This window comes from Talaromyces rugulosus, chromosome I (genome assembly GCF_013368755.1).
Source record: "Talaromyces rugulosus chromosome I, complete sequence".
In the NCBI taxonomy this organism is placed as follows: Eukaryota; Fungi; Ascomycota; class Eurotiomycetes; order Eurotiales; family Trichocomaceae; genus Talaromyces; species Talaromyces rugulosus.
In genome coordinates, this window is record NC_049561.1 from 5,127,622 (window position 1) to 5,146,463 (window position 18,842).

Here is an 18,842-nt window from a genome sequence, read left to right on the forward strand (position 1 = left end):
GTCTCCTGCCCACCTGAGAGATAGCTAGTTTCATTACGCAGATGTGCAAACTGGTATTGATTGTCAGTCATCCGAGATAGACATTGTACATGTAGTTGTACGGACCAGTGATATATACCCGTATTCAGATATCAAAACGAGCTGGAGACTTGGTCTATTCTTGTTTACTGCTTTAACAGGGATGACATCAAGATTGCTTAAACATATTTCCAAGCTATGGATTCTTCAAAACAACCTGACCTGACATCTGGAGTATATTTCTACTTCAAAATTTCCAAAATCAATCCCTTTTGTGACGTCTGGATGGATCAACGAAAAGAGGAGTTTGTGGCAAGAAATTTCCTGTGATCGAGCCATCCAGGGAGTGGTACTTGCTAATTGCTCGGAGTTATTTAGGGGGGGTGTTATCGATGCTATTAACAGCTCCAAAACTGGAAGTTTCGCACGAGACCTTTGGTTCCCTGGAGGCCATCTTCACTTTCGACAGCGATGAAAAGGCATTAGAGCTTTCAAACGTAGCCAAGTACGGTCTAGATGGGTGCTTCTTTAGTAACAATGTTGGACGCGTGATGCGAGTGACAAGGAAGCTCCAGTATGGTATGGTTGGCGTCAACACAGGCCGAGGCACCTTTAAGTAGGATTAAAGAGAGTGAATTGGGCAGAGAAGGAAGCAAGTACGTCTTGCACGAGTATCAAAACATTCAATGCGTGACAATCGGCAATCTGAAGGCTAGTTAGAATGAGAATTGCATAATTTTTAATATATTTGGTATTTTATAAAGGCGGAATTATTAAGATGTGCGCACCTTTTGCCACAAACACGGAATGCACCAAATTTCGACTCGAAGGCGACCATTATACCGAGACCTAGACCGAGGTGTAACTTAACGCAAATTTTCCTTCTTGTCTGATACATGTAGTAATGTTTCCGCAATAAGAGATTTTTCATGATTTCAAAGCACGGAGACATTGGGGTAACTAGCCGAATGGTTCATCCGGTTTCCCCACGGACGCCCCTCACTTGACATATTTATAGGATACAGCTTCTCAACATCAAACGGTTACTATTCTTAATATCTATCTAAGCGTACCTTCAGGTGACTCATAATGGGGTTTTCTGTGTTCCTAATTGGACCTGGCTTTATTGGTGGGGAAGTTCTCGACCTTATCCTCAGTGAGAACAAGCATACTATTACCACGCTGGTTCGTGGAGAATCGGCCGTCGCCGATTTCGAAAAGCTGGGCGTTAAAGCTGTTATTGGAACACTCGATGATTCCCAAATCATTACAAACCAGGTCGCCGTTAGTGACGTTGTATTCCACACGGCGACTGCAGACCACTTGCCATCGGTCCAAGCGGTCATCGATGGCGTCAAACAGCGAGAGAAGAAAGGACTGCAAACAATCTACATCCATACAAGTGGTGCCAGTCTACTAGGCGACAACTCAGAAGGCAACTATAAGAGTGACACTGTGTTTGATGACGAAAACCCCGCTCAAATCGACGCTCTCCCTGACTCTGCACCTCATCGTTTGATTGACCTGGCTATTGTGCGCGCACGAAAGGAGCTAGCCGGTCATTCCAAGATGTCCATCATGATCCCCCCTCTTATCTATGGTGTCAGTAGCCGAGAAAAGCGTTTGTCGATTCAACTGCCTACCATAACCCGTTATTCTCTCAAGCACGGGTACGCGGGTCAAGTCGGTAAGGGTTTGTCGGTCTGGAGCCACGTCCACGTCAAGGATCTCGCGCGAGCGTACGTGATACTGCTGCACTGGATGGAGCGTACATCCACAGCCGAGGTTTTGCAAAACCCTTATTTCTTCTGTGAGAATGGTCAGGAGCTCTCGTGGGGCGAATGCTCGGCTGAAATTGGACGTATTCTACAGAAAGCAGGGTGCTTTGATGAATCTGAACCCAAGACTATTCCCAGTTCTAAATTCGATGATATTTTTGGGGATTACACGCCAGTCGTGGCCGGGTCAAACTCCAGGAACCGTGCCAACAGACTCCGGAAATTGGGCTGGGCACCCTCGGAGAAGGGAACATTTGCTTCATTGGCTGAAGATGAGATCCCTTTAATTTTGAAGGAAGATCGGGTGTTTGGTGGTTATTCCAAGCCCGTCGCTTCGTGATGAGAGCAGTTTATTTTCGCATGTCTTGTTCACAATGAGCTATTGCTATATCTTGGCCAGATCCAATAATATTGTCCAACTAAACATTATATTTTTCTCTCGGCTCTAGTGTTTCCTGTGACCATGACATTACTGGTTCTAACAGCAATGTATGGTAAATAACTAGAGAATGTGTTGGGGAGACTGAATTGAACAGTTGCGTTAGAAGTTGGTTTTCAGGTCTCTAATGATAGTGTTACAACAGCGTATTCCAGTGACCCTATTATGTAAGGCAGGCTGAGTATCTTACCCACTTGGCAAGAACACGGTGACATCTCTTGATGTTTGAAAATCATCATGTTGATGAGCGTCTTGAATAGCGGCGCTTGTTTATAGCCGCGGGTCTATGCCATGCCGGCCAATGTACTGTTCACTGTACGCGTGTAATACCCGACACCCATTGGGAACATTGATCTTAGGTCTCCCATGCTACTGATGATTTTTCATTTCAGATGTAGACTCCCTGCTCCACTTTTTGACAAAGCACATGCCCGGGCCAATTTGGTCGTTAAATATAGATGTTTGCAGGTATCACCACTCAGGGCCACATAGCCGTGGCAACATGGGATCTACTAGACCAAGCGTACCACCACCCATAAGCACCTTATCAACATTGGATTTATGCGCTATTTGATTTAGTTTACATAAAACTATGGGAATAATTTTGCGATCATAGGACACCTAGAAATTGCATACGCAATATTGAAGTACAGCTAGTCGATGGATCCGAACAGATCGAGTCGCATGTATGTCATAACGAGAAAACTGCACTCATCACTACATGTATTATTGAAGTTAGAAGGTCCAAGGGTGGCAGTATTAGAAGCCATATGTATGACAATCAGAATATGCACAAAGCAACGGAAGTTCGAACTGCACTAGTTGACAGTCCCAAGGTTTGGTCATGAGCAAACAGACTCCTAACACACCGAAAATATGGATGGTGAAGCTCGCATGTTAAAATGTATTAAATCCCTTGGTGCCATTCTGGATAACATCTTCCAGCACCTTTTTGTAATTTGCAAGACCGCCAAAATAAAACAACACCGAAGGCTTCTTTCCGGCAACATTTGCACCAAAGATCCAAGAATCCGTCTTTCGGAACAGACTGTTGGCACTCAACTCGTCACACGTTGTGCTCCATTCCTTGGTCGCGTTAGGTTCGGCCTCCACCAAAGGTTGTCTCTCGGGGTTGACGGAGGCAGATTTATTTGCTTCGAAAATGAGGTGTGAGATGAATTCGACCTGGATCTCAATTGTAGGAGGCAAGTTGGTGAACGGACCATTCGGGCCCAAGATCATAAACAGGTTAGGGAAATTCGGAACTGAAACTCCGAGATATGACTCAGGTCCCTCACGCCAGGAGTCTGCAAGGGACCTTCGGGATGTACCAAGAATTGGCATTCGTTTGTAGTTTCCATCTACGGCATCGAACCCGGTCGCAAATACAAGAACATCGAGCTTCCATTCGCTTCCATCCTGTGTACGGATGCCATTGGGGGTGATTTCGGCGATCGGGTTCGCTTTAATGTCGATAATATCCACATTAGGCTTGTTGAACTTTTCATAGTACCCAATGTCACATAATGGTCGGCGTGCAAACCAGTCCTTTGGAATAAGTCTCTCTGCCTTGATTGGGTCCTTCACCTTTTCTCGAATCTTGCTCTTGATGAAGTTCTGGGCTTCTTCATTGGCCGCCTCGTTATAGGAGATATCACAAAAGGTGCCGAACATGAAATTGAAGCCATTTCCCTCTTTCCAGGCTTTTTCAAAGATCCTTTCACGCTCTTCCGGGTTGACACTGAAAGTTGGCACAGTGCTCTCTTCAAATCCAAAACCCAACATACTGTTTTTAGCCTGGGTCCAGATTTGCTCCCATCGATTGTCAATATCACGTCGGACCTCGGGTGATACCTCCTTGTCACCTGCAGGTACAACATACTGGGGGTGTCGTTGGAAAGATACCAATTGCTCGACTTCATCTGCCAATGCCGTTATAATTTGGACGCCGGTTGACCCGTTTCCAATCACTCCTATTTTCTTGTTCTTAAAGTCATGTGTAGCAGGCCAGCTCCCCGTATGATAAATTTCACCATTGAATGATTTTAGGCCGGGGATATCGGGGTAGTTCTGTTTCGACAGAAGCCCAATAGCGGTGACAAGATAGTGGCTTGTAAGCTTCTTTCCAGAGGAGAGCAAAACTGTCCATAGACTTCGGGTTTCATCCCAAGAAGCAGCTTTCATCTCAGTGCTGAACTGCATATGCTGGCGCAGATCATGCCGCGTCACTACGTGCTGCAAATAAGCTAGCACCTCCGGCTGCTTCAAATAATCACGGCTCCAACGATACTGTCGGAGATCTTCGAGATCCCAGGAATATCGGTAGAGTTTGGAGGGTGTGCTAATAAAGTCAGTCGCTAGACGTCAAAAACATCTCTTTTGTGAACTTACTCCGACATAGCGCCTGGATATCTGTTCCAATACCAGGTTCCTCCAACATCTGGGGCTGCTTCGATCACCTTGACAGATAGGCCTTGGTCCACAAGCTTTTTACAAGTGTAGATACCTCCAAATCCAGCACCCACAACAATCGCGTCAACATCGATGTTGGCCATCTTGTCTTTCCAACGATTTGAGATTCCTTTGATATAGAGGGGAGTCTCGAAAAAAATGTCAATATGTGTGTTTTAAAGCACAAAAATTAAGGCTTATATACATACGTACGATGAATATTTTCTAATAATGAGATTCCTGATTTCGAGTGATTATTATGCAAGTGGACTGTTTTTCTAGGTTTACCGACTGCGGGGACTGGGGTAGTACGTGGGCAAGACTTATAGCCGTGGCTGCAAGGTAGACATGGGGAGGAATATGGGGAAGTAGCCAAGCGCAGCTGCGGGGAAAAGTGTCACTTGACACAATAGGCATTTAGAGGGGGTTCTCCTAATAATTATACGGTAGCCCCATGGCTACATGTGAATGTATCGTGGCGTTAAAGGACATATCTCTATAGGAGTGCATGATGGAAATATTAAGCTTGTTCAGAAATTTAGCAAGTGAAAAATTTCAATGTTAGACACAATGAAGAGTATGAGGCCTTAACGATAGTTTACCATACTGATCATCTTCCGTTTTCTTGTCCAAGAAGCTTTTCCTTGGAGTCTTACATTTATAAACCTTTTTTTAAAGATAAATCTTTTTAGAAATTAGTTGGAGTAGGTATAATGACAGAGACAAATCCGATAGTCACTATACTCAGCTCTTTATCAATAATTTTCTTTTGGGCTTGACTTTAGGAAGTCAGAATCTAATTAACTTGGGAATTTTTATCGATTAAGTAAGGTCAAGATACATTACACTAGTATAAAACTAACTTAACCTTTCCCGATTAAAAACATGATACAGATCACCTGTAATGTTATTTAGTGACACCGAAATATGTCTCGGTCAAAACTAGCTTGCCGATATCCTAGTTCACAACATCGAGCGTGACTCAGATAAGCCCGCACCAGAATCAAGCACTTGTTTCCATAGACTAGTCTCCATAAACGGATCTGTATACTTTGACAAACGCCTCTAACCATTCCACTTCTCTGTCGTCGTGTGTGTCCCACGATGCTTCTCGATTTCCCGTGTATTCCTCCCTTTGCGCATTGGGAAGAAACCGGTAAAACTTTGTGTATCCTGAAACAAATTTCAATTGCTCAAAATCAAGATCTGACGTGTATGGATTATGTTGCGCGTTGTAAGGCTGGCTTTTGTACATAACTCTAGGAATTCGTTCTGGGTGAGTTATGGCTATGTCTCTTCGTCGTTTCCACGGCTGTTCAGTATCCTCGGACCATTGCCATTTTTCAGGGGCCGTATATATCGAGCTGAGGCCAGCCAGGAGTATTTTAATTGAGTCATCCTCTTCTGTTCTACTCTGAGTGCGCTCGTGACGAGCCTTGAGTTTCTTCAGCAGAAGCCGGAGGCTTGCATCAAACGGAACAACGGGAAAATACACAAAGAAATAACGTCCTCCAGAATTGCTGTCTCCTCGAATCATGCTATTGTCTGACATTTGTTGCATTATTCTCCTCATTCCGCCGATGATATGCGCTATATTTTTCCGTTGGTGCTGCCCAGGATCTGAAGCCAGTTTGAGAATATCAGGATTGGATTCAAACAAATCAGCAGCACGTGTCACTTGTCTAATTCTGTGCTCCACCAGATTTCTCTGTGAGTTTCGTAAAGTGTGCCATCGCCGTTTTATTCCATCCAATGTGTAATCAGTCGATTCAGGTGGCAAAGGGTTAGACTTGTCGTAATAGAGAGGCAGAAATTTAAACCGTCGATTGGAAAGCCCGTGTAGATGTAGCGCAATTTTCAATTTCATGTATTCGTTGATGATAATATAGTACTGGTTCTCGCCATCCTTCTGTATCGGCAATGCAGGATACCCCCGGGTCGCTGAACTCGAGGATACTAGTCTTTCGGACATGGCTATATTCCTCCTGTAAAGATGGCGTCCTATGTCGGAAGGAGTTCCCGTTAAAAGTGCCAGCGGTGAATCCAGAGGGGCAAGTTTCCAGCGCATTTCACGCCCAAAGTCCGAGTACAGTTGTACAACCTCACGCATGGCAAGTAAGAGGTCGATGTTCTGTTCGAAAATCTCGCCGTACCAGCGATTGAGAAGAACAGCATTGTTTATTCTTGGGTCACTGTAACAAATCAGACGGAGGACGTCCCATATTCGCAAGTCGTTCAGTATCTCGCAGACGATTTCCGGCGGCGTGGAAGCCAACCGCTTCACAATAACAGGTAGAGGAGCTTGCATTTTTGCTCGATTAAATGGCACGAATTGATGTCAGGTTATTGCTGTTCTGATATTTACCGATGGCTGGACAAATTTGGACGAACTCGTGCGATGTATGAGTGAGTCATCGGTTACACTAGGTGTGTAAAAATCAAGTTGTTATTTCTAGGCAGCACTTGACTCACCCAATAGGATATTCGCAAACCTAACAATGTCGCTTGAATTCGAATAGATCTGCACTGTTCGAAAGATGTCGAAAGGCGTAGAAGCAGATGTCTCTTAGCAGCCTAGACGAGAACACTTGTTTGTATCTGGAGTCTTCGTTCTTTTCTTTTTTTTTGCTGTTATATATCAATATCTGGATTTTACTGGCAAAAACATACGATTAATTGCCAGATCTAACCCAACTGCATAATCTAGATTGATAAAACCTGTGGGTGCGGCCGGAATTTTGCCGAAGATTTGACTCATTGCGGGGAGGGGCTCAAGCTGAATGTGTTGTACTAACGCAACATTGGACGCCGCATATAAAGACCGTGGCCAAGACAGAGGAGAATACGGTACTGCGTGAAATCCTTTTTATTCCGGTGAAAACATGCTGCGTACCCCAGCAGAGTGCCACAGATTCATTGAATCCCAGTCGCCGGCCGCAATCGCAGAACATTTGCGACGCGACCAGCAGCGATGCCGCGACAATAAAATGCCTAGTATGCTAGCTGTATACCTACCAGCGTCCTCTTCACCATCCTCGCCGCTATATGTCGCAATTTCAAATCACTTGTCCAAAGAGGAAGTACACCCGAGCGTGAAGCGACTGCAATATGACGGTATAATCAAATCAATCAAGGCATATCTACATCAATTAGACCGGGACCAAAGCGGCGAAAGTAATGTTGGGATAGCTACTGCTATAACACCAACGCCAGAAGATTTTTCTGCAGCGATTAAGGTTCTAGAATATCTTCAAAAGGAGAAGAATCTCACCGGAAGATTAACCAACTCTACGCCCCTCGCGGACATTATGAACGCTATTAATGCTCATATGGGCATTGACCCTATTTTTCGCACTGCTTTCTCGTCGGCATTGGACGCCAACGCAAGTCGCAAATGCTACGTCTGTAGGCAAAAAATCCTCCGTTCCGAATCTCATTATCTCTACAATGCACTGTGTCGGCCATGCGGCTCCTTCAATCTCACCATGTCTGAGCTGGCCTATCCCCCAAAGTTTAATCTGTGGGGAAAAACTGCACTCGTAACAGGAGGACGCGTCAACCTGGGATTCCACACTGCTTTACGATTACTACGATGCGGGGCGAATGTCATAGTATCAACACGGTACCCTCACGATGCCGAATCGAGATATGCCCAACAGCACGACGCGGAGGAATGGTCGTCAAGGTTACGAATTATTGGAGCGGACTTTCGCACTGCCAGAGATGCCTTTGAGCTTGTTTCTGCAGTGAAATGGCTGCTGCGAGAGTGGACCAAGTCGAAACTGCACATTCTAATAAATAACGCTGCCCAAACGCTCACTGACCCTGTCAAGTCCGAGGTGGCTGCTATTGTCCGGGAAAAACATCTACAAGACAGCTCCTCTGACCAATCACAAAAGTTTCTTCCTGAAACACGACACACATACGAACCGCGAGTACGAGGGGGTATGCAGGCAGCGTGGGTTTCTGGCATTGAGGGTAATTTCCAGCGTCAAATCAAAAATGGCTCTTTAACTCCTGAAGACTACGAACATCCGCCTTTGAAGGGTCTCGGAGGACATGACAATAAGACTGAAAGATCGTCGTGGGTGCAGACTGTCGAAGAAATCCCTTACGAAGATATTATCAGTGCCTTTGCTGTTAATTCATTCGTGCCTCTTATCCTGTGCCGGGAACTGCTGCATATCATGGGTCACCGCTCCGGGGCCCCCCGGCCAGAGGGTTACATTGTAAATGTCTCATCACGAGAAGGGATTTTGGAAAACAAAGCGCCCAAAGCAGGATACCATGTTCACACCAACATGTCCAAAGCTGCTGTCAACATGATCACAGAAACCGAGGCGGAAAACGCGTGGGCACAGCGGGTGGCAATGAACACGGTCGACCCAGGGTACATGAGTGCTGCACCTGAGATAGTGCAAGATGATGGATGTCCCATTGGATTCGAGGATGGGGCTTCTCGAGTGCTATGGCCGATTGCTGTGGGCGAGATGGACGATGCGACAGTCGTTCGTGGTCGTTTTTTGAAGCACTTTGGCGAAGTTGGTGCAAGCATTCAGCGGGGGTGACATGGGTATTGACGTGTATCTATACATATTCCTATAATCAATATACTAACCTGCGCAGATTGCTGTGATTGGCTGCGTATGAAAAGAACGACTAAAGTTGGAGTAAATGTTTCTTATTGGCTGAACGTAGATCAGTGGGCCCACTCTGGGGCACGTTTCTAACCCTAAGGAACGCCAAGGCCGCAAAGTCTCCTAACTAGCCTGAAGCGGCCTAGCGCCACTTGAAGTGGGACCAGCTGCGGATGAACTGAAATTAAGAATGTGACGGCGACTGTCGACCATGGGTTTGTGTCCTCTTCCCTTCCCTCGCGATGGTTTTGCCTTACCATCGCCATGTTTCCAAAAAGGCTGGTTCACGGCTTATTCGCTCCGCGCCGGCTGTCTGTATGGCTCGTGGCCATATGCACCCTGTTCCTATTTTACCACCTCACCGTGGCCCGGATTCCCGGAAGCGCCTACGATGATACCACGCCGCGCTTCCTTTATCGCTCCAGCTTCCGCGATAACCCCGATTTCGCATACGAAAGAAACCTGTCGATTGCTCTACAAGGGATCGAACAGGCCGTGCTAGCACAGAATGGCGGTGACGACGTGGCTGAGGACCAGATATGGCAGATCGCAAAGGATGCGGACCATCGAGGATCCGATTCCATATCTCTGGAGCAGGCCAACAGCGGATGGAAGTACTCTGTGGGTCTAATCGTCCTCCATTTTGCCCTTTCATTAAGCTAACTCTTTTGGGGGCAAAGGTAATGACAGACGACCAAGCCATGGAATTTGTCACAAAGATCCTGTCCGCCGTGCCTGATATTGCGGATGCGTACTTGTCGTATCCCTACTACGTTCTCCGCACCGACCTGCTCCGGTATCTCTTGATCTGGTATTACGGCGGCTTTTACGCCGATATGGATGTCTTTCCCGCCAAGTCGATGAGATCCTGTCCAGACTTGCAACCTATTTTCGCGGACGAGGCTCAGAAACACGCAAAGGTTTCACTTGTGGTTGGCGTCGAGCTTGATGAGCCTTATGCTTCCCTTCGTACCATGCGCAATTGGAAATGGACTAGGAGATATGGCTTCATGCAGTACATCATGTATGCGCCACGACGATTCAGCCCTCTTCTTCGAGAAATCATAGTTCGAGCTATTGCACATACGAAAGAACTCAACGATAATCACAAAAATCTTTTTACAGGTCGTCCGAGATACAACGAGGCCACTATTCTAGGAGTGACCGGCCCCGACGTCGTGACAGATGCTATTCTTGACGTTTTGTCGATAACACTACCGAGCACCCACGACTTGGTCAACAAATCAATGGAAAAAGATGCTGGGATTGATGGCCTTGCTTCTGAGACGACTGGCGACACTGAGAGGCGCGTCACCTGGGCTCCTTTCCATCACTTACGGGAATCGCTTTGCGTTGACGCCAGCGAGGGTACCGATGAGACGTCTATGGGAGGGCTCTGCGTGCTTCCTGTCAACGCCTGGGGCAATGGACAGCGACACAGTGGCTCTCAGGGTTATGAAAATCCACACGCTTGCCTCAATCACCGATTTGGCGGGTCGTGGAAGAAGGGGTTGTGGCAGAAGATATTCGGATGATATTGAGCTACATCGGAATCGCCCCTGATTTTTCAGTTTTTAAGGTTGTATATTTTTGGTTCGGTTTGGCGATTTTTCGTATATTAGACTCATATACCCCATGCCTTTTTTGGATATTAGCATTTTGACGTTGTTGTATCGTGTGTCTCATCTATACCAATCTTTGGATATATGTTGAGATGGCTTTCTAATGTATCTGTTTGTGGTTGGAGTGTAACAAAGGTTGTACTGAGTATGCGTTTGTTATTATTTTGGAAACGCATGAACTATTCTCATTCATGTCTTTGTGTTTCAAATGTATAAACACCATAATGCCATTGTTGTTCTGTCCATGGTTGAAACAAGTAACAGTCTCAACCCAGGGCTACGGGTGTCACGTGTACTCTCTTTCAATGGTGACAATCCTTCCTCAACGAGAAAGTAGGGGTGGTTGCTCAGGCTTATCAGGATAAATCATCTTTGTACGTATTCCCTAAACATAGGATTTTTAGACAGGATGCGGATTTAGGATCAATGCCTGACATCATGAATTCACAAGAGGTCCTAGACTATCTTATTTGTTATTCCAAAACACAAGGCCAGTAAGTAGAGAATGGCTTAAACTTTTAATCCAACATTGAATTAACGGGTACTTGTGTTGTAAAGAGTAGCGGAAAATAATTTATTTAAATGAGCGAAAGAATGAGTGGAATAAGAGGCTAAATCTTCAAAACAGCAATTTAACGCATCAAAGACTTGAATGTGATATTACAAATGGACAGTCGCTTGAGCATTGCCGAAACCGGCCAAATGCCACTTAATATTTGCAGATATTTTATACCTTCCTGGTTGTTGATATCAATTGTGTAGAAGCTTTCAAGAGCTGCTACCTGCAAGTGCGCTTATAGGCGTTGCACCAGGGTAAAAACTAGTCGGGATGGTCGGAATTGGAATGGATGCCGCTGTTCCAAAGGCCGTTGTCGAATCAGCTGTCATGGTAGCCGCCGAGTAGCTAACTGGCGCCGTGTTGATGTACTGTGTGGTGGCCGCCGGAGAAGAGCTATCGGATGTATCCAAGCAATATCCCGATCCGGACGCGTTTTCGCACAAATACTCCTCATAGCCGCCCTCATCGGTCCACAGGTTGATTTTATCAAGGGTTATGTCGGTGCAGGGCACTGATGATGGGCAGATGACGCGAATTGGTGCTCGAGTTTCGCCATCTGTGGCATCTCCGTACCAATTTTTAAAGGTTATATTGGTATAAAAAATCCCATCTCCGTCAACCGGGTCCATACTGCTCCAAACAGAGTCAAGGTCAAGAGAATACGCGTTGCTATGGCCTGTTGTGTTGTTGGTTTTTTTAGAGAATTTAGTTAATATTGTAACCAGAGTATCAAGTTTCTCTCACCTATAAACTCTTCGAAAAGAATGTTGGATACGTTTCCACTTCCGCCATTACTTTTGATCATCATCATTTGGTTTGACGACCAAGAATAGATATTTCGATAAGTGACGTCACTGACAAGGTCATTTGAGTCCAATGACCCCATGGCACATCTTCCGCTCCAATTGCAGTAGATGTTTTCAAACAAGGCATTTTGGGTTCCAGCCTAGTCAAGGTAAGTTAGGACAAGTTGGAAGTACAAGGTACAGCTAAGACCTACCTTGGTCATGACACATTCATCTTTGTTCGTCACTTCGATCTAAATAAACCATGTGTAAGCTAGCGGTCGTGTAACTTTTTTTTTATTTTTTTATTTTTTGCAGAAAAATTGACTTACATCATGAATCCAAAATTTTGTTGCCGACACATCAATCCCATCAAGTCCGCCGGAGTCTCCGCCTCGAATTGCCATGTTATAAACCTCTCTATTTGTTGCACCTGAAATGACAAAGTGAAACATGTGAGCGTCTACAAGAGCAATATCATGTACCGACCAATTTTCCACTCCAGATACAGAGAGAATTCTTGGGCCTTCATAATCTCCTTGCATATGGTACAAATATCCGCTCCCCTGGATTGCTCCCTCGGAAGTTGAACCAAATAATTCAAAATCACTTCCATCGCTGATTGTGAACATGTACCCCTCTAAACTTGGACTAGAGTTTCGGTAGATGACTCCGTCTAACTGCAAAGCCCATGTAGTTCCGTTCGAAAGGTGCACCCAGGTGTCCAGCAGGTAATCTCCTTCTGGGACATAAACCACCGCGCCACTGGTATCGGGGCTACCGCAATCAGCGAAAGCATCAATAATTGGCTGTCCGACATCGGTGGTGTTGTCATTGGTCGCTCCATAGTCCAAAACGTTGCACGTTTTGATAGCGGCCTTGTCCGATGACGATGTCAAAGGACCCACGCTGCCTATGAGTTGACCATTTGCAACGGTAGCTAGCACTACCAACAACAAATTAGAATAAAAATGCATGGTCGATGAGCCTCTTCGCTATCGATTCGTCGCTCTAGTAACATTATGTAACCGAGGTAACTGAAAGAAAGTTATACTTTTCAACTATGTCAAGTTTTATCTTGACAAAGATGGCAGATTTTGGGCATTTTTCTCTGATTTATATCAATATTCTGAGCTTTGTCGGAACGAAGGAAAGAATTATTGATGCCATGCTTGGAAAAGTCTCGCGAGGTGTTGGGCCGAAGCCGATGGGAGTAGTCTGGTTAAACCAAGGATTTTTCTTTTATTTTTCCTGGTCTTCACGTTTCTCTTTCCCAGTCTTGGTGCTCATCGTTGGTGACGGTGCATTTTTTCCGCATCGTTTTGGGGGCAGAGCCTCAAAGATCTGTTGATCATCTGTTCTAGTTGTTTTAGTGGCTTCGGATTGGCTTGAGTTTCAAATTATGATAGACATCTACAATGTGCCTCGGAGCTGTCAAGAGAATTGACGTTGGTTAAACTTGATATGACTTTTACTCGCGCTTACCATTTGTTTTGAGGTTGATTGCAAGGAGTTGTGTCGAATAAACATTTGAAGTTGACAAGTAATCAATTGATCGACAGCGTTACCCCGTATATGACGCCTCTTAGCGCCCGTTTCTCCACCGCGTCGGAGAATTTGGAGATGAAATAAATTCCTCTGATTGATAGAAGATTCTCTACATGTGGTACGTAATCTGCCACGACTGCAGAGGTGTGGGATTTCCAGGCGCAGAAATTAATGCTTATCGGCCTATCAATTCTAGTCCAAAGGTGCTCGATTTCTCCCTAAACTTAATTTTCGATACGCAACGTAAAGCCGCCATATTTCACTCGAGAGACCATGAACCGAGAAGATCGAAGAGGCCGCGCAGCATTCAGTGGTCAATGTTCCGGGTCTATCAAACAAGCGGAGATGTATAAATCATATTAGATGTCAGAATCATCAACTGTGCAAATGTTTGTTTCATTCGTTCTCTAGGCAACTGGTGTAAGAACGAAAAACAGGTCAGTCTGCGTAGCAGAAAGACAGTGCAAACTATCGGGCTGTTTTCACAAAACATCTTTTCTTTCTGTTTAGAATAGTAAGAGATTAGCTCGCACTCTCGGTTTTGTTTCAGTTCTTTTTCTTCTTCCCCTCTCAATGGCTATAGTCTATGCGGACACAAGAAAATACTTGGTAGTCCGATAAAAGGCCGATCTTAGTGGCGGGCCAACTTAAAGAGGATTTCCTGCCTAATGTGAGGAATAAAATGCTACCCTCGGGGTGACACTTCGGTGGACTTTGTCACGAACTTCCGGGATCATGTCGGCAGTCAAAGTATTGAGCCACACCGCGCCGGTAATATATTTTCCACCTCATCAACGCCGTTATTATAGTCTGATTGCCACTTTTAGATTTTTATCAGTCTAGAGTATTGGCATACCGCGTTGAATAATACAAGAAGCGGAAGTGAAGTGGATCCAAGAGAGATCCAACAATTCTAGGTCGGCGAATGAACAGGTGGAGTCCAGAAACTCCCATCAAAGCGATCACACGGACTCGAAAGTCACACATACAAGAAAGGGCTCTAAGCCCTTTGGCGAATGAAGGATTCAGTTCAAACCATGTGGCTGCGCTATCAATAAAAACGCACTTGAGACGGCCGGCGGACATTTAAAAATGAACACAAAGCATTGTTCTTTCCCGCCAGACAAAGCACTGAAAGCCTATGATAGCGTGTTGCTGACCACACGGCGAACAATATTCATTGGCATTACTATTCAGCTGATGACATGCGCTACTTGAGAAGTACGCGTAGCGTTACGTACTTCGCTTAACCCTTGACAACAATCGATGGGATGACCACCCCCAGTAAGTGCTGACCACCACGGTTTTATTATCGCGAGTTCTTCTTCATGCATTTGATGAGGGGCTAATACTGGAAATGGAATTCAATGCGTTTACTTTGAGTAGACGGTCGGAGCTGAATCATTTCTGTTTAAGGAGGGGGCGGAGGGGATTGCGCCAGATACAATAATAGATCATTGTCAGCGGGCGCCACAAGGGAATTGTGACATAGTTACATGTAATTGGTTCGCTAGAACACTATGAAGCACTGCGCGATGTTACTCAACAGTGTCAACCCTAGTCGGCGGACGCCTGTCGATAAGCATAATTAAGCACTAGGAGCGAATTGAGAAGAGGAAGGGATTTTCAGGTCCGAACTTTATCCGTGATCCAAAACCGCGAGTTGGTTCTAGCCTTCTGGGATTTCCCAGACTCTGAGTAAAGGTTCCCCGCTGCCCCGACTTAAGCCTAATATAGGAATGTTTCGTGTATTATACGTCGCTAGAACCCAAGCCACACGGTTTGAGAGCAACCGCTGTCATCACGAGGTCGGCCCTGACAATGTGTCAATACATTTTCAGCCAGTTGAAAACGCCACTGTCCAATTCCTATCCCGCAGGTTCATAGGCACACCAATCACGTACATGTTTAATACGTCAGCAAGGCGTATTGACGGTATCCCAGTTGCGTCTAATGTCATTTTGGCCGCATTTGTCCAAAAAGGAGTAAGAAGTCCTTTATTATCATGTTACATAGACAACTTCTTTCAATATTTGAGGCCCGAACCACGCGGTTCATTGTTCATTGTTGTATCAAAGCAGGCACAAAGCTTTTGTGTCGCTAGTGAGCTCTATGCAGCTCAGCTTGTCCCTATATTAAGCATGGAAATCCTCGGATTTCGTCTTCCCTCCTCTTCCTTGTGCATATTCACTCCAAGTTGATCTCGGTTGAGAAAACAGTCATTCCTTTCCAAAAAGCCTCTTCTCCCTCAAAACATTTTTTCCCAAAAACGTCAATCATTACATCCCTTTTGTATCAGCAAAATGGTTTCATTCACTACATTCCTTATTGCCTCTTTGGCCGGTGCTTCCCTTGCAGCTCCGACTAAAGCCCCTCTTGCTAAGCGCTCCAACTCGAAGAAGGGCATTTCTTACAACGATGCCAGTCTGGTCAGTCTCTTCTCTGATGGCTCCTGGGCATATAACTGGGATATGTCGGTCGGAGGATCTCTGCCTAGTGGTGTCGAATACGTGCCCATGTTTTGGGGGACTGGTTCTGAGAGCGGCTGGGATGCTGCTGTCCAGACAGCCCTCGCTAGTGGAAGCACTCATCTTCTCGGCTTCAACGAGCCCGATCTCTCGAGTCAGTCCAACATCGATGCTGCTACCGCCGCAGCCTTGTACAAACAGTACATCACCCCTTACGCCAGCCAAGCTACACTTGTCACGCCGGCCGTGACTAACGGCGGTGCCCCAATGGGTCTGACCTGGATGGAGCAATTCCTTACCGACTGCAACGGTGAATGCGGTGTCACTGTCATGGCCTTCCACTACTATGCCGACGACAACGTCTCCAACTTTGAAAACTACGTCAACCAAGCCATCTCTACTGCCGCCAGCTACGGTATCTCTGAGGTCTGGATCACCGAGTTCCAGGCTACCGGCGTTAGCGACGATGCTCAGGCGGCCTTTATCAATTCAGTTGTGCCGTGGTTGGATCAGCAACCTGCTGTTGGGCGCTATTCTTACTTTTATGCTGCTGATGGCTACTTGACCAGTGGTGGCGCCTTGAGCGAGACTGGTTCCGCCTACAACAGTGCCGAGTAGGGCAGCTACGTTGTATTCGATTCCAGCACATATTTCCTAAACTACCAGCCGATGCTCAATTGATTGAGCTTGAAGTATTGACTACTCTCCGCTGGTAGTTATATTTCAATTTACTTTATGACTCAAATGAAATACTTTGACACTCAATCCATGTGACCTGATACGTAATCGTAATTTTTTTTTTTTTGCCCTAAGTAGATATAAGTGACTGTGGTATCAGCATAACATTCTAGTGATATTTATTTTTATTGAAATACTAGTCAATTGTCCGTAAAAACGGTTTCATCTACTTCGCTTTGTTTCCTGCCATTTTGAGAAGGCGGCTACCTAAATAGGAAAGGCTTATTTTAAACGAGGGGTTATAATCGCATGATCACCCTCTAGGCTTTTCAACCCTTCTAGAACAATCGATTCAAAACTTACCTTTCTTATTACGAGTATTACCTTGATACAAGTAAGTTGTCAAAGAGACTAGCTATTTGCCAACCGTGGCGGTGATAAGCACTATTCCCCCTTACGGGAAAAGCCATGCTACTCTTCTCCATTCGGCTCCTTAGGATCCAGTAAAAGACTATTGCTATTGGCCTAGCTAAAATTAAAACGCAGGTAAGTCAAGCTTTCCATAGACGGCGTCTTATTCGGCCTTGTCTTTGCGGTGGGCCACCATTTCATTAACCATAGCTTGAACAATAAGAACACGACAGTATCCTTGTCACTACGTATCACGTATCCGGTCAACAAATTCACGTCTCTGCCGGCACCGTGCTTTCATTTGTCTCTAAATTCTGTCCGGGATTGCTGTTTCAAAGAAGTCACGAGGAAAGTTGTTGCGGAGACAACACGGATTCGAACTATCGATAATCTATTCAATAAACTGAATAGTGGATTCCAATATTTTAATTTTAGACGGTAGAGATGCTTTCGCCTCACCATAGTTCTCGGTCTCATTTTTTTGGTCAGTTTCTTTTTTTCTACGGGGTGAGAGAAAAAGAAGCTAATTTGATAATATCCAAGGCTACTATTACCACTTTCTTCATCTGTAACATCTGCAACGTTGACAGTACACTTGCTTTCATCCGTCAACAGTCATATTTGACATGTCCCAACTTCACTTCGCTCAACTTTGCCTTTTTGCCCATTTCAGACGGCCTATCAGCTACTTTTACCCACCTCGGCTCCCAGGTGCAGCTAGTGGTAGCCTATAAAATTACTAAAGATTGCATGCTACCAACCGATTCGACAAATACGGTGAAATCCGTCCAGGACGTCTACTACTCCTCGTCCCAAATGCTGTAGATCGCGTATATAGTAACCGTTGTTCTTGCTCTGCATGTACTCTTATTGGCCTTCTCACATTTCAGATCAATGACCACAACACGTACAAAACCAATTTCTCAACAATACCGCGAACAACACACGAGGCAATATTTGGTTGCGGAACGAACCTCGTTATCCGGGAGGAAGACAGGGACGTACCGGTGTATATTGCCAATGCGGAGTTTTAAATCCAAAACAGCAAAGGCAAAAACATTTCATCTAATCTTGAATGTGATGGTGTTGAGCTGGGTCACCCAGGAGGGCGGTGAGATAACAAAAGGGACAATGGTAGCTATACGCAGTTAATGCGCCATTCTAACGAGTGAGGTGGATATATTACTTCGGCTGGCGCTTTTTGGACATAAATTTAATTGAAAAAGCTGCTTCGTTATTGATACGCCGCAAATGATAGTACTTAAATAAGGACATGGAATAAATTTGATTCAAGGTTTCCTAGATTCCCTAAAGTCTCGATGTCAGAAAGTGGGAATGTGAGTAAAGAACTTCAGCAATTAACAAATAGAAGTATCCAAAGAACACTTAGATTCAGTCGGAATCAAACCTAGGCACTGTCAGTCAAAAAATCGTATTTACGAAAGCGC

At 45.2% G+C, this 18,842-nt stretch overlaps 7 protein-coding genes across 7 annotated transcripts; 4 read left to right on the forward strand and 3 right to left on the reverse strand.

Annotated features, from left to right (window-relative positions):
• Positions 1 to 1,107: 1,107 nt before the first annotated feature.
• Positions 1,108 to 2,136, forward strand: TRUGW13939_01752 (uncharacterized protein; the record flags this gene model as incomplete). The annotated part of the gene is made up of 1 exon (XM_035484950.1): positions 1,108 to 2,136. The coding sequence occupies one exon, from the start codon at positions 1,108 to 1,110 to the stop codon at positions 2,134 to 2,136; it is 1,029 nt and encodes a 342-aa protein (XP_035340843.1).
• Positions 2,137 to 3,132: 996 nt separating this feature from the next.
• On the reverse strand, positions 3,133 to 4,790 carry TRUGW13939_01753 (uncharacterized protein; the record flags this gene model as incomplete). The annotated part of the gene is made up of 2 exons (XM_035484951.1): positions 3,133 to 4,576; positions 4,627 to 4,790. The coding sequence occupies 2 exons, from the start codon at positions 4,788 to 4,790 to the stop codon at positions 3,133 to 3,135; spliced, it is 1,608 nt and encodes a 535-aa protein (XP_035340844.1).
• A 920-nt stretch (positions 4,791 to 5,710) lies between these two features.
• TRUGW13939_01754 (uncharacterized protein) lies at positions 5,711 to 6,994 on the reverse strand (the record flags this gene model as incomplete). The annotated part of the gene is made up of 1 exon (XM_035484952.1): positions 5,711 to 6,994. The coding sequence occupies one exon, from the start codon at positions 6,992 to 6,994 to the stop codon at positions 5,711 to 5,713; it is 1,284 nt and encodes a 427-aa protein (XP_035340845.1).
• A 574-nt stretch (positions 6,995 to 7,568) lies between these two features.
• Positions 7,569 to 9,254, forward strand: TRUGW13939_01755 (uncharacterized protein; the record flags this gene model as incomplete). The annotated part of the gene is made up of 1 exon (XM_035484953.1): positions 7,569 to 9,254. One exon carries the CDS (start codon positions 7,569 to 7,571, stop codon positions 9,252 to 9,254), a length of 1,686 nt encoding a protein of 561 aa, XP_035340846.1.
• Positions 9,255 to 9,587: 333 nt separating this feature from the next.
• TRUGW13939_01756 (uncharacterized protein) lies at positions 9,588 to 10,858 on the forward strand (the record flags this gene model as incomplete). Its single annotated transcript, XM_035484954.1, has 2 exons — positions 9,588 to 9,944; positions 10,004 to 10,858. The coding sequence occupies 2 exons, from the start codon at positions 9,588 to 9,590 to the stop codon at positions 10,856 to 10,858; spliced, it is 1,212 nt and encodes a 403-aa protein (XP_035340847.1).
• Positions 10,859 to 11,713: 855 nt separating this feature from the next.
• TRUGW13939_01757 (uncharacterized protein) lies at positions 11,714 to 13,266 on the reverse strand (the record flags this gene model as incomplete). The annotated part of the gene is made up of 4 exons (XM_035484955.1): positions 11,714 to 12,180; positions 12,249 to 12,450; positions 12,505 to 12,543; positions 12,622 to 13,266. The coding sequence occupies 4 exons, from the start codon at positions 13,264 to 13,266 to the stop codon at positions 11,714 to 11,716; spliced, it is 1,353 nt and encodes a 450-aa protein (XP_035340848.1).
• A 2,874-nt stretch (positions 13,267 to 16,140) lies between these two features.
• TRUGW13939_01758 (uncharacterized protein) lies at positions 16,141 to 16,923 on the forward strand (the record flags this gene model as incomplete). The annotated part of the gene is made up of 1 exon (XM_035484956.1): positions 16,141 to 16,923. The coding sequence occupies one exon, from the start codon at positions 16,141 to 16,143 to the stop codon at positions 16,921 to 16,923; it is 783 nt and encodes a 260-aa protein (XP_035340849.1).
• Positions 16,924 to 18,842: the final 1,919 nt, after the last annotated feature.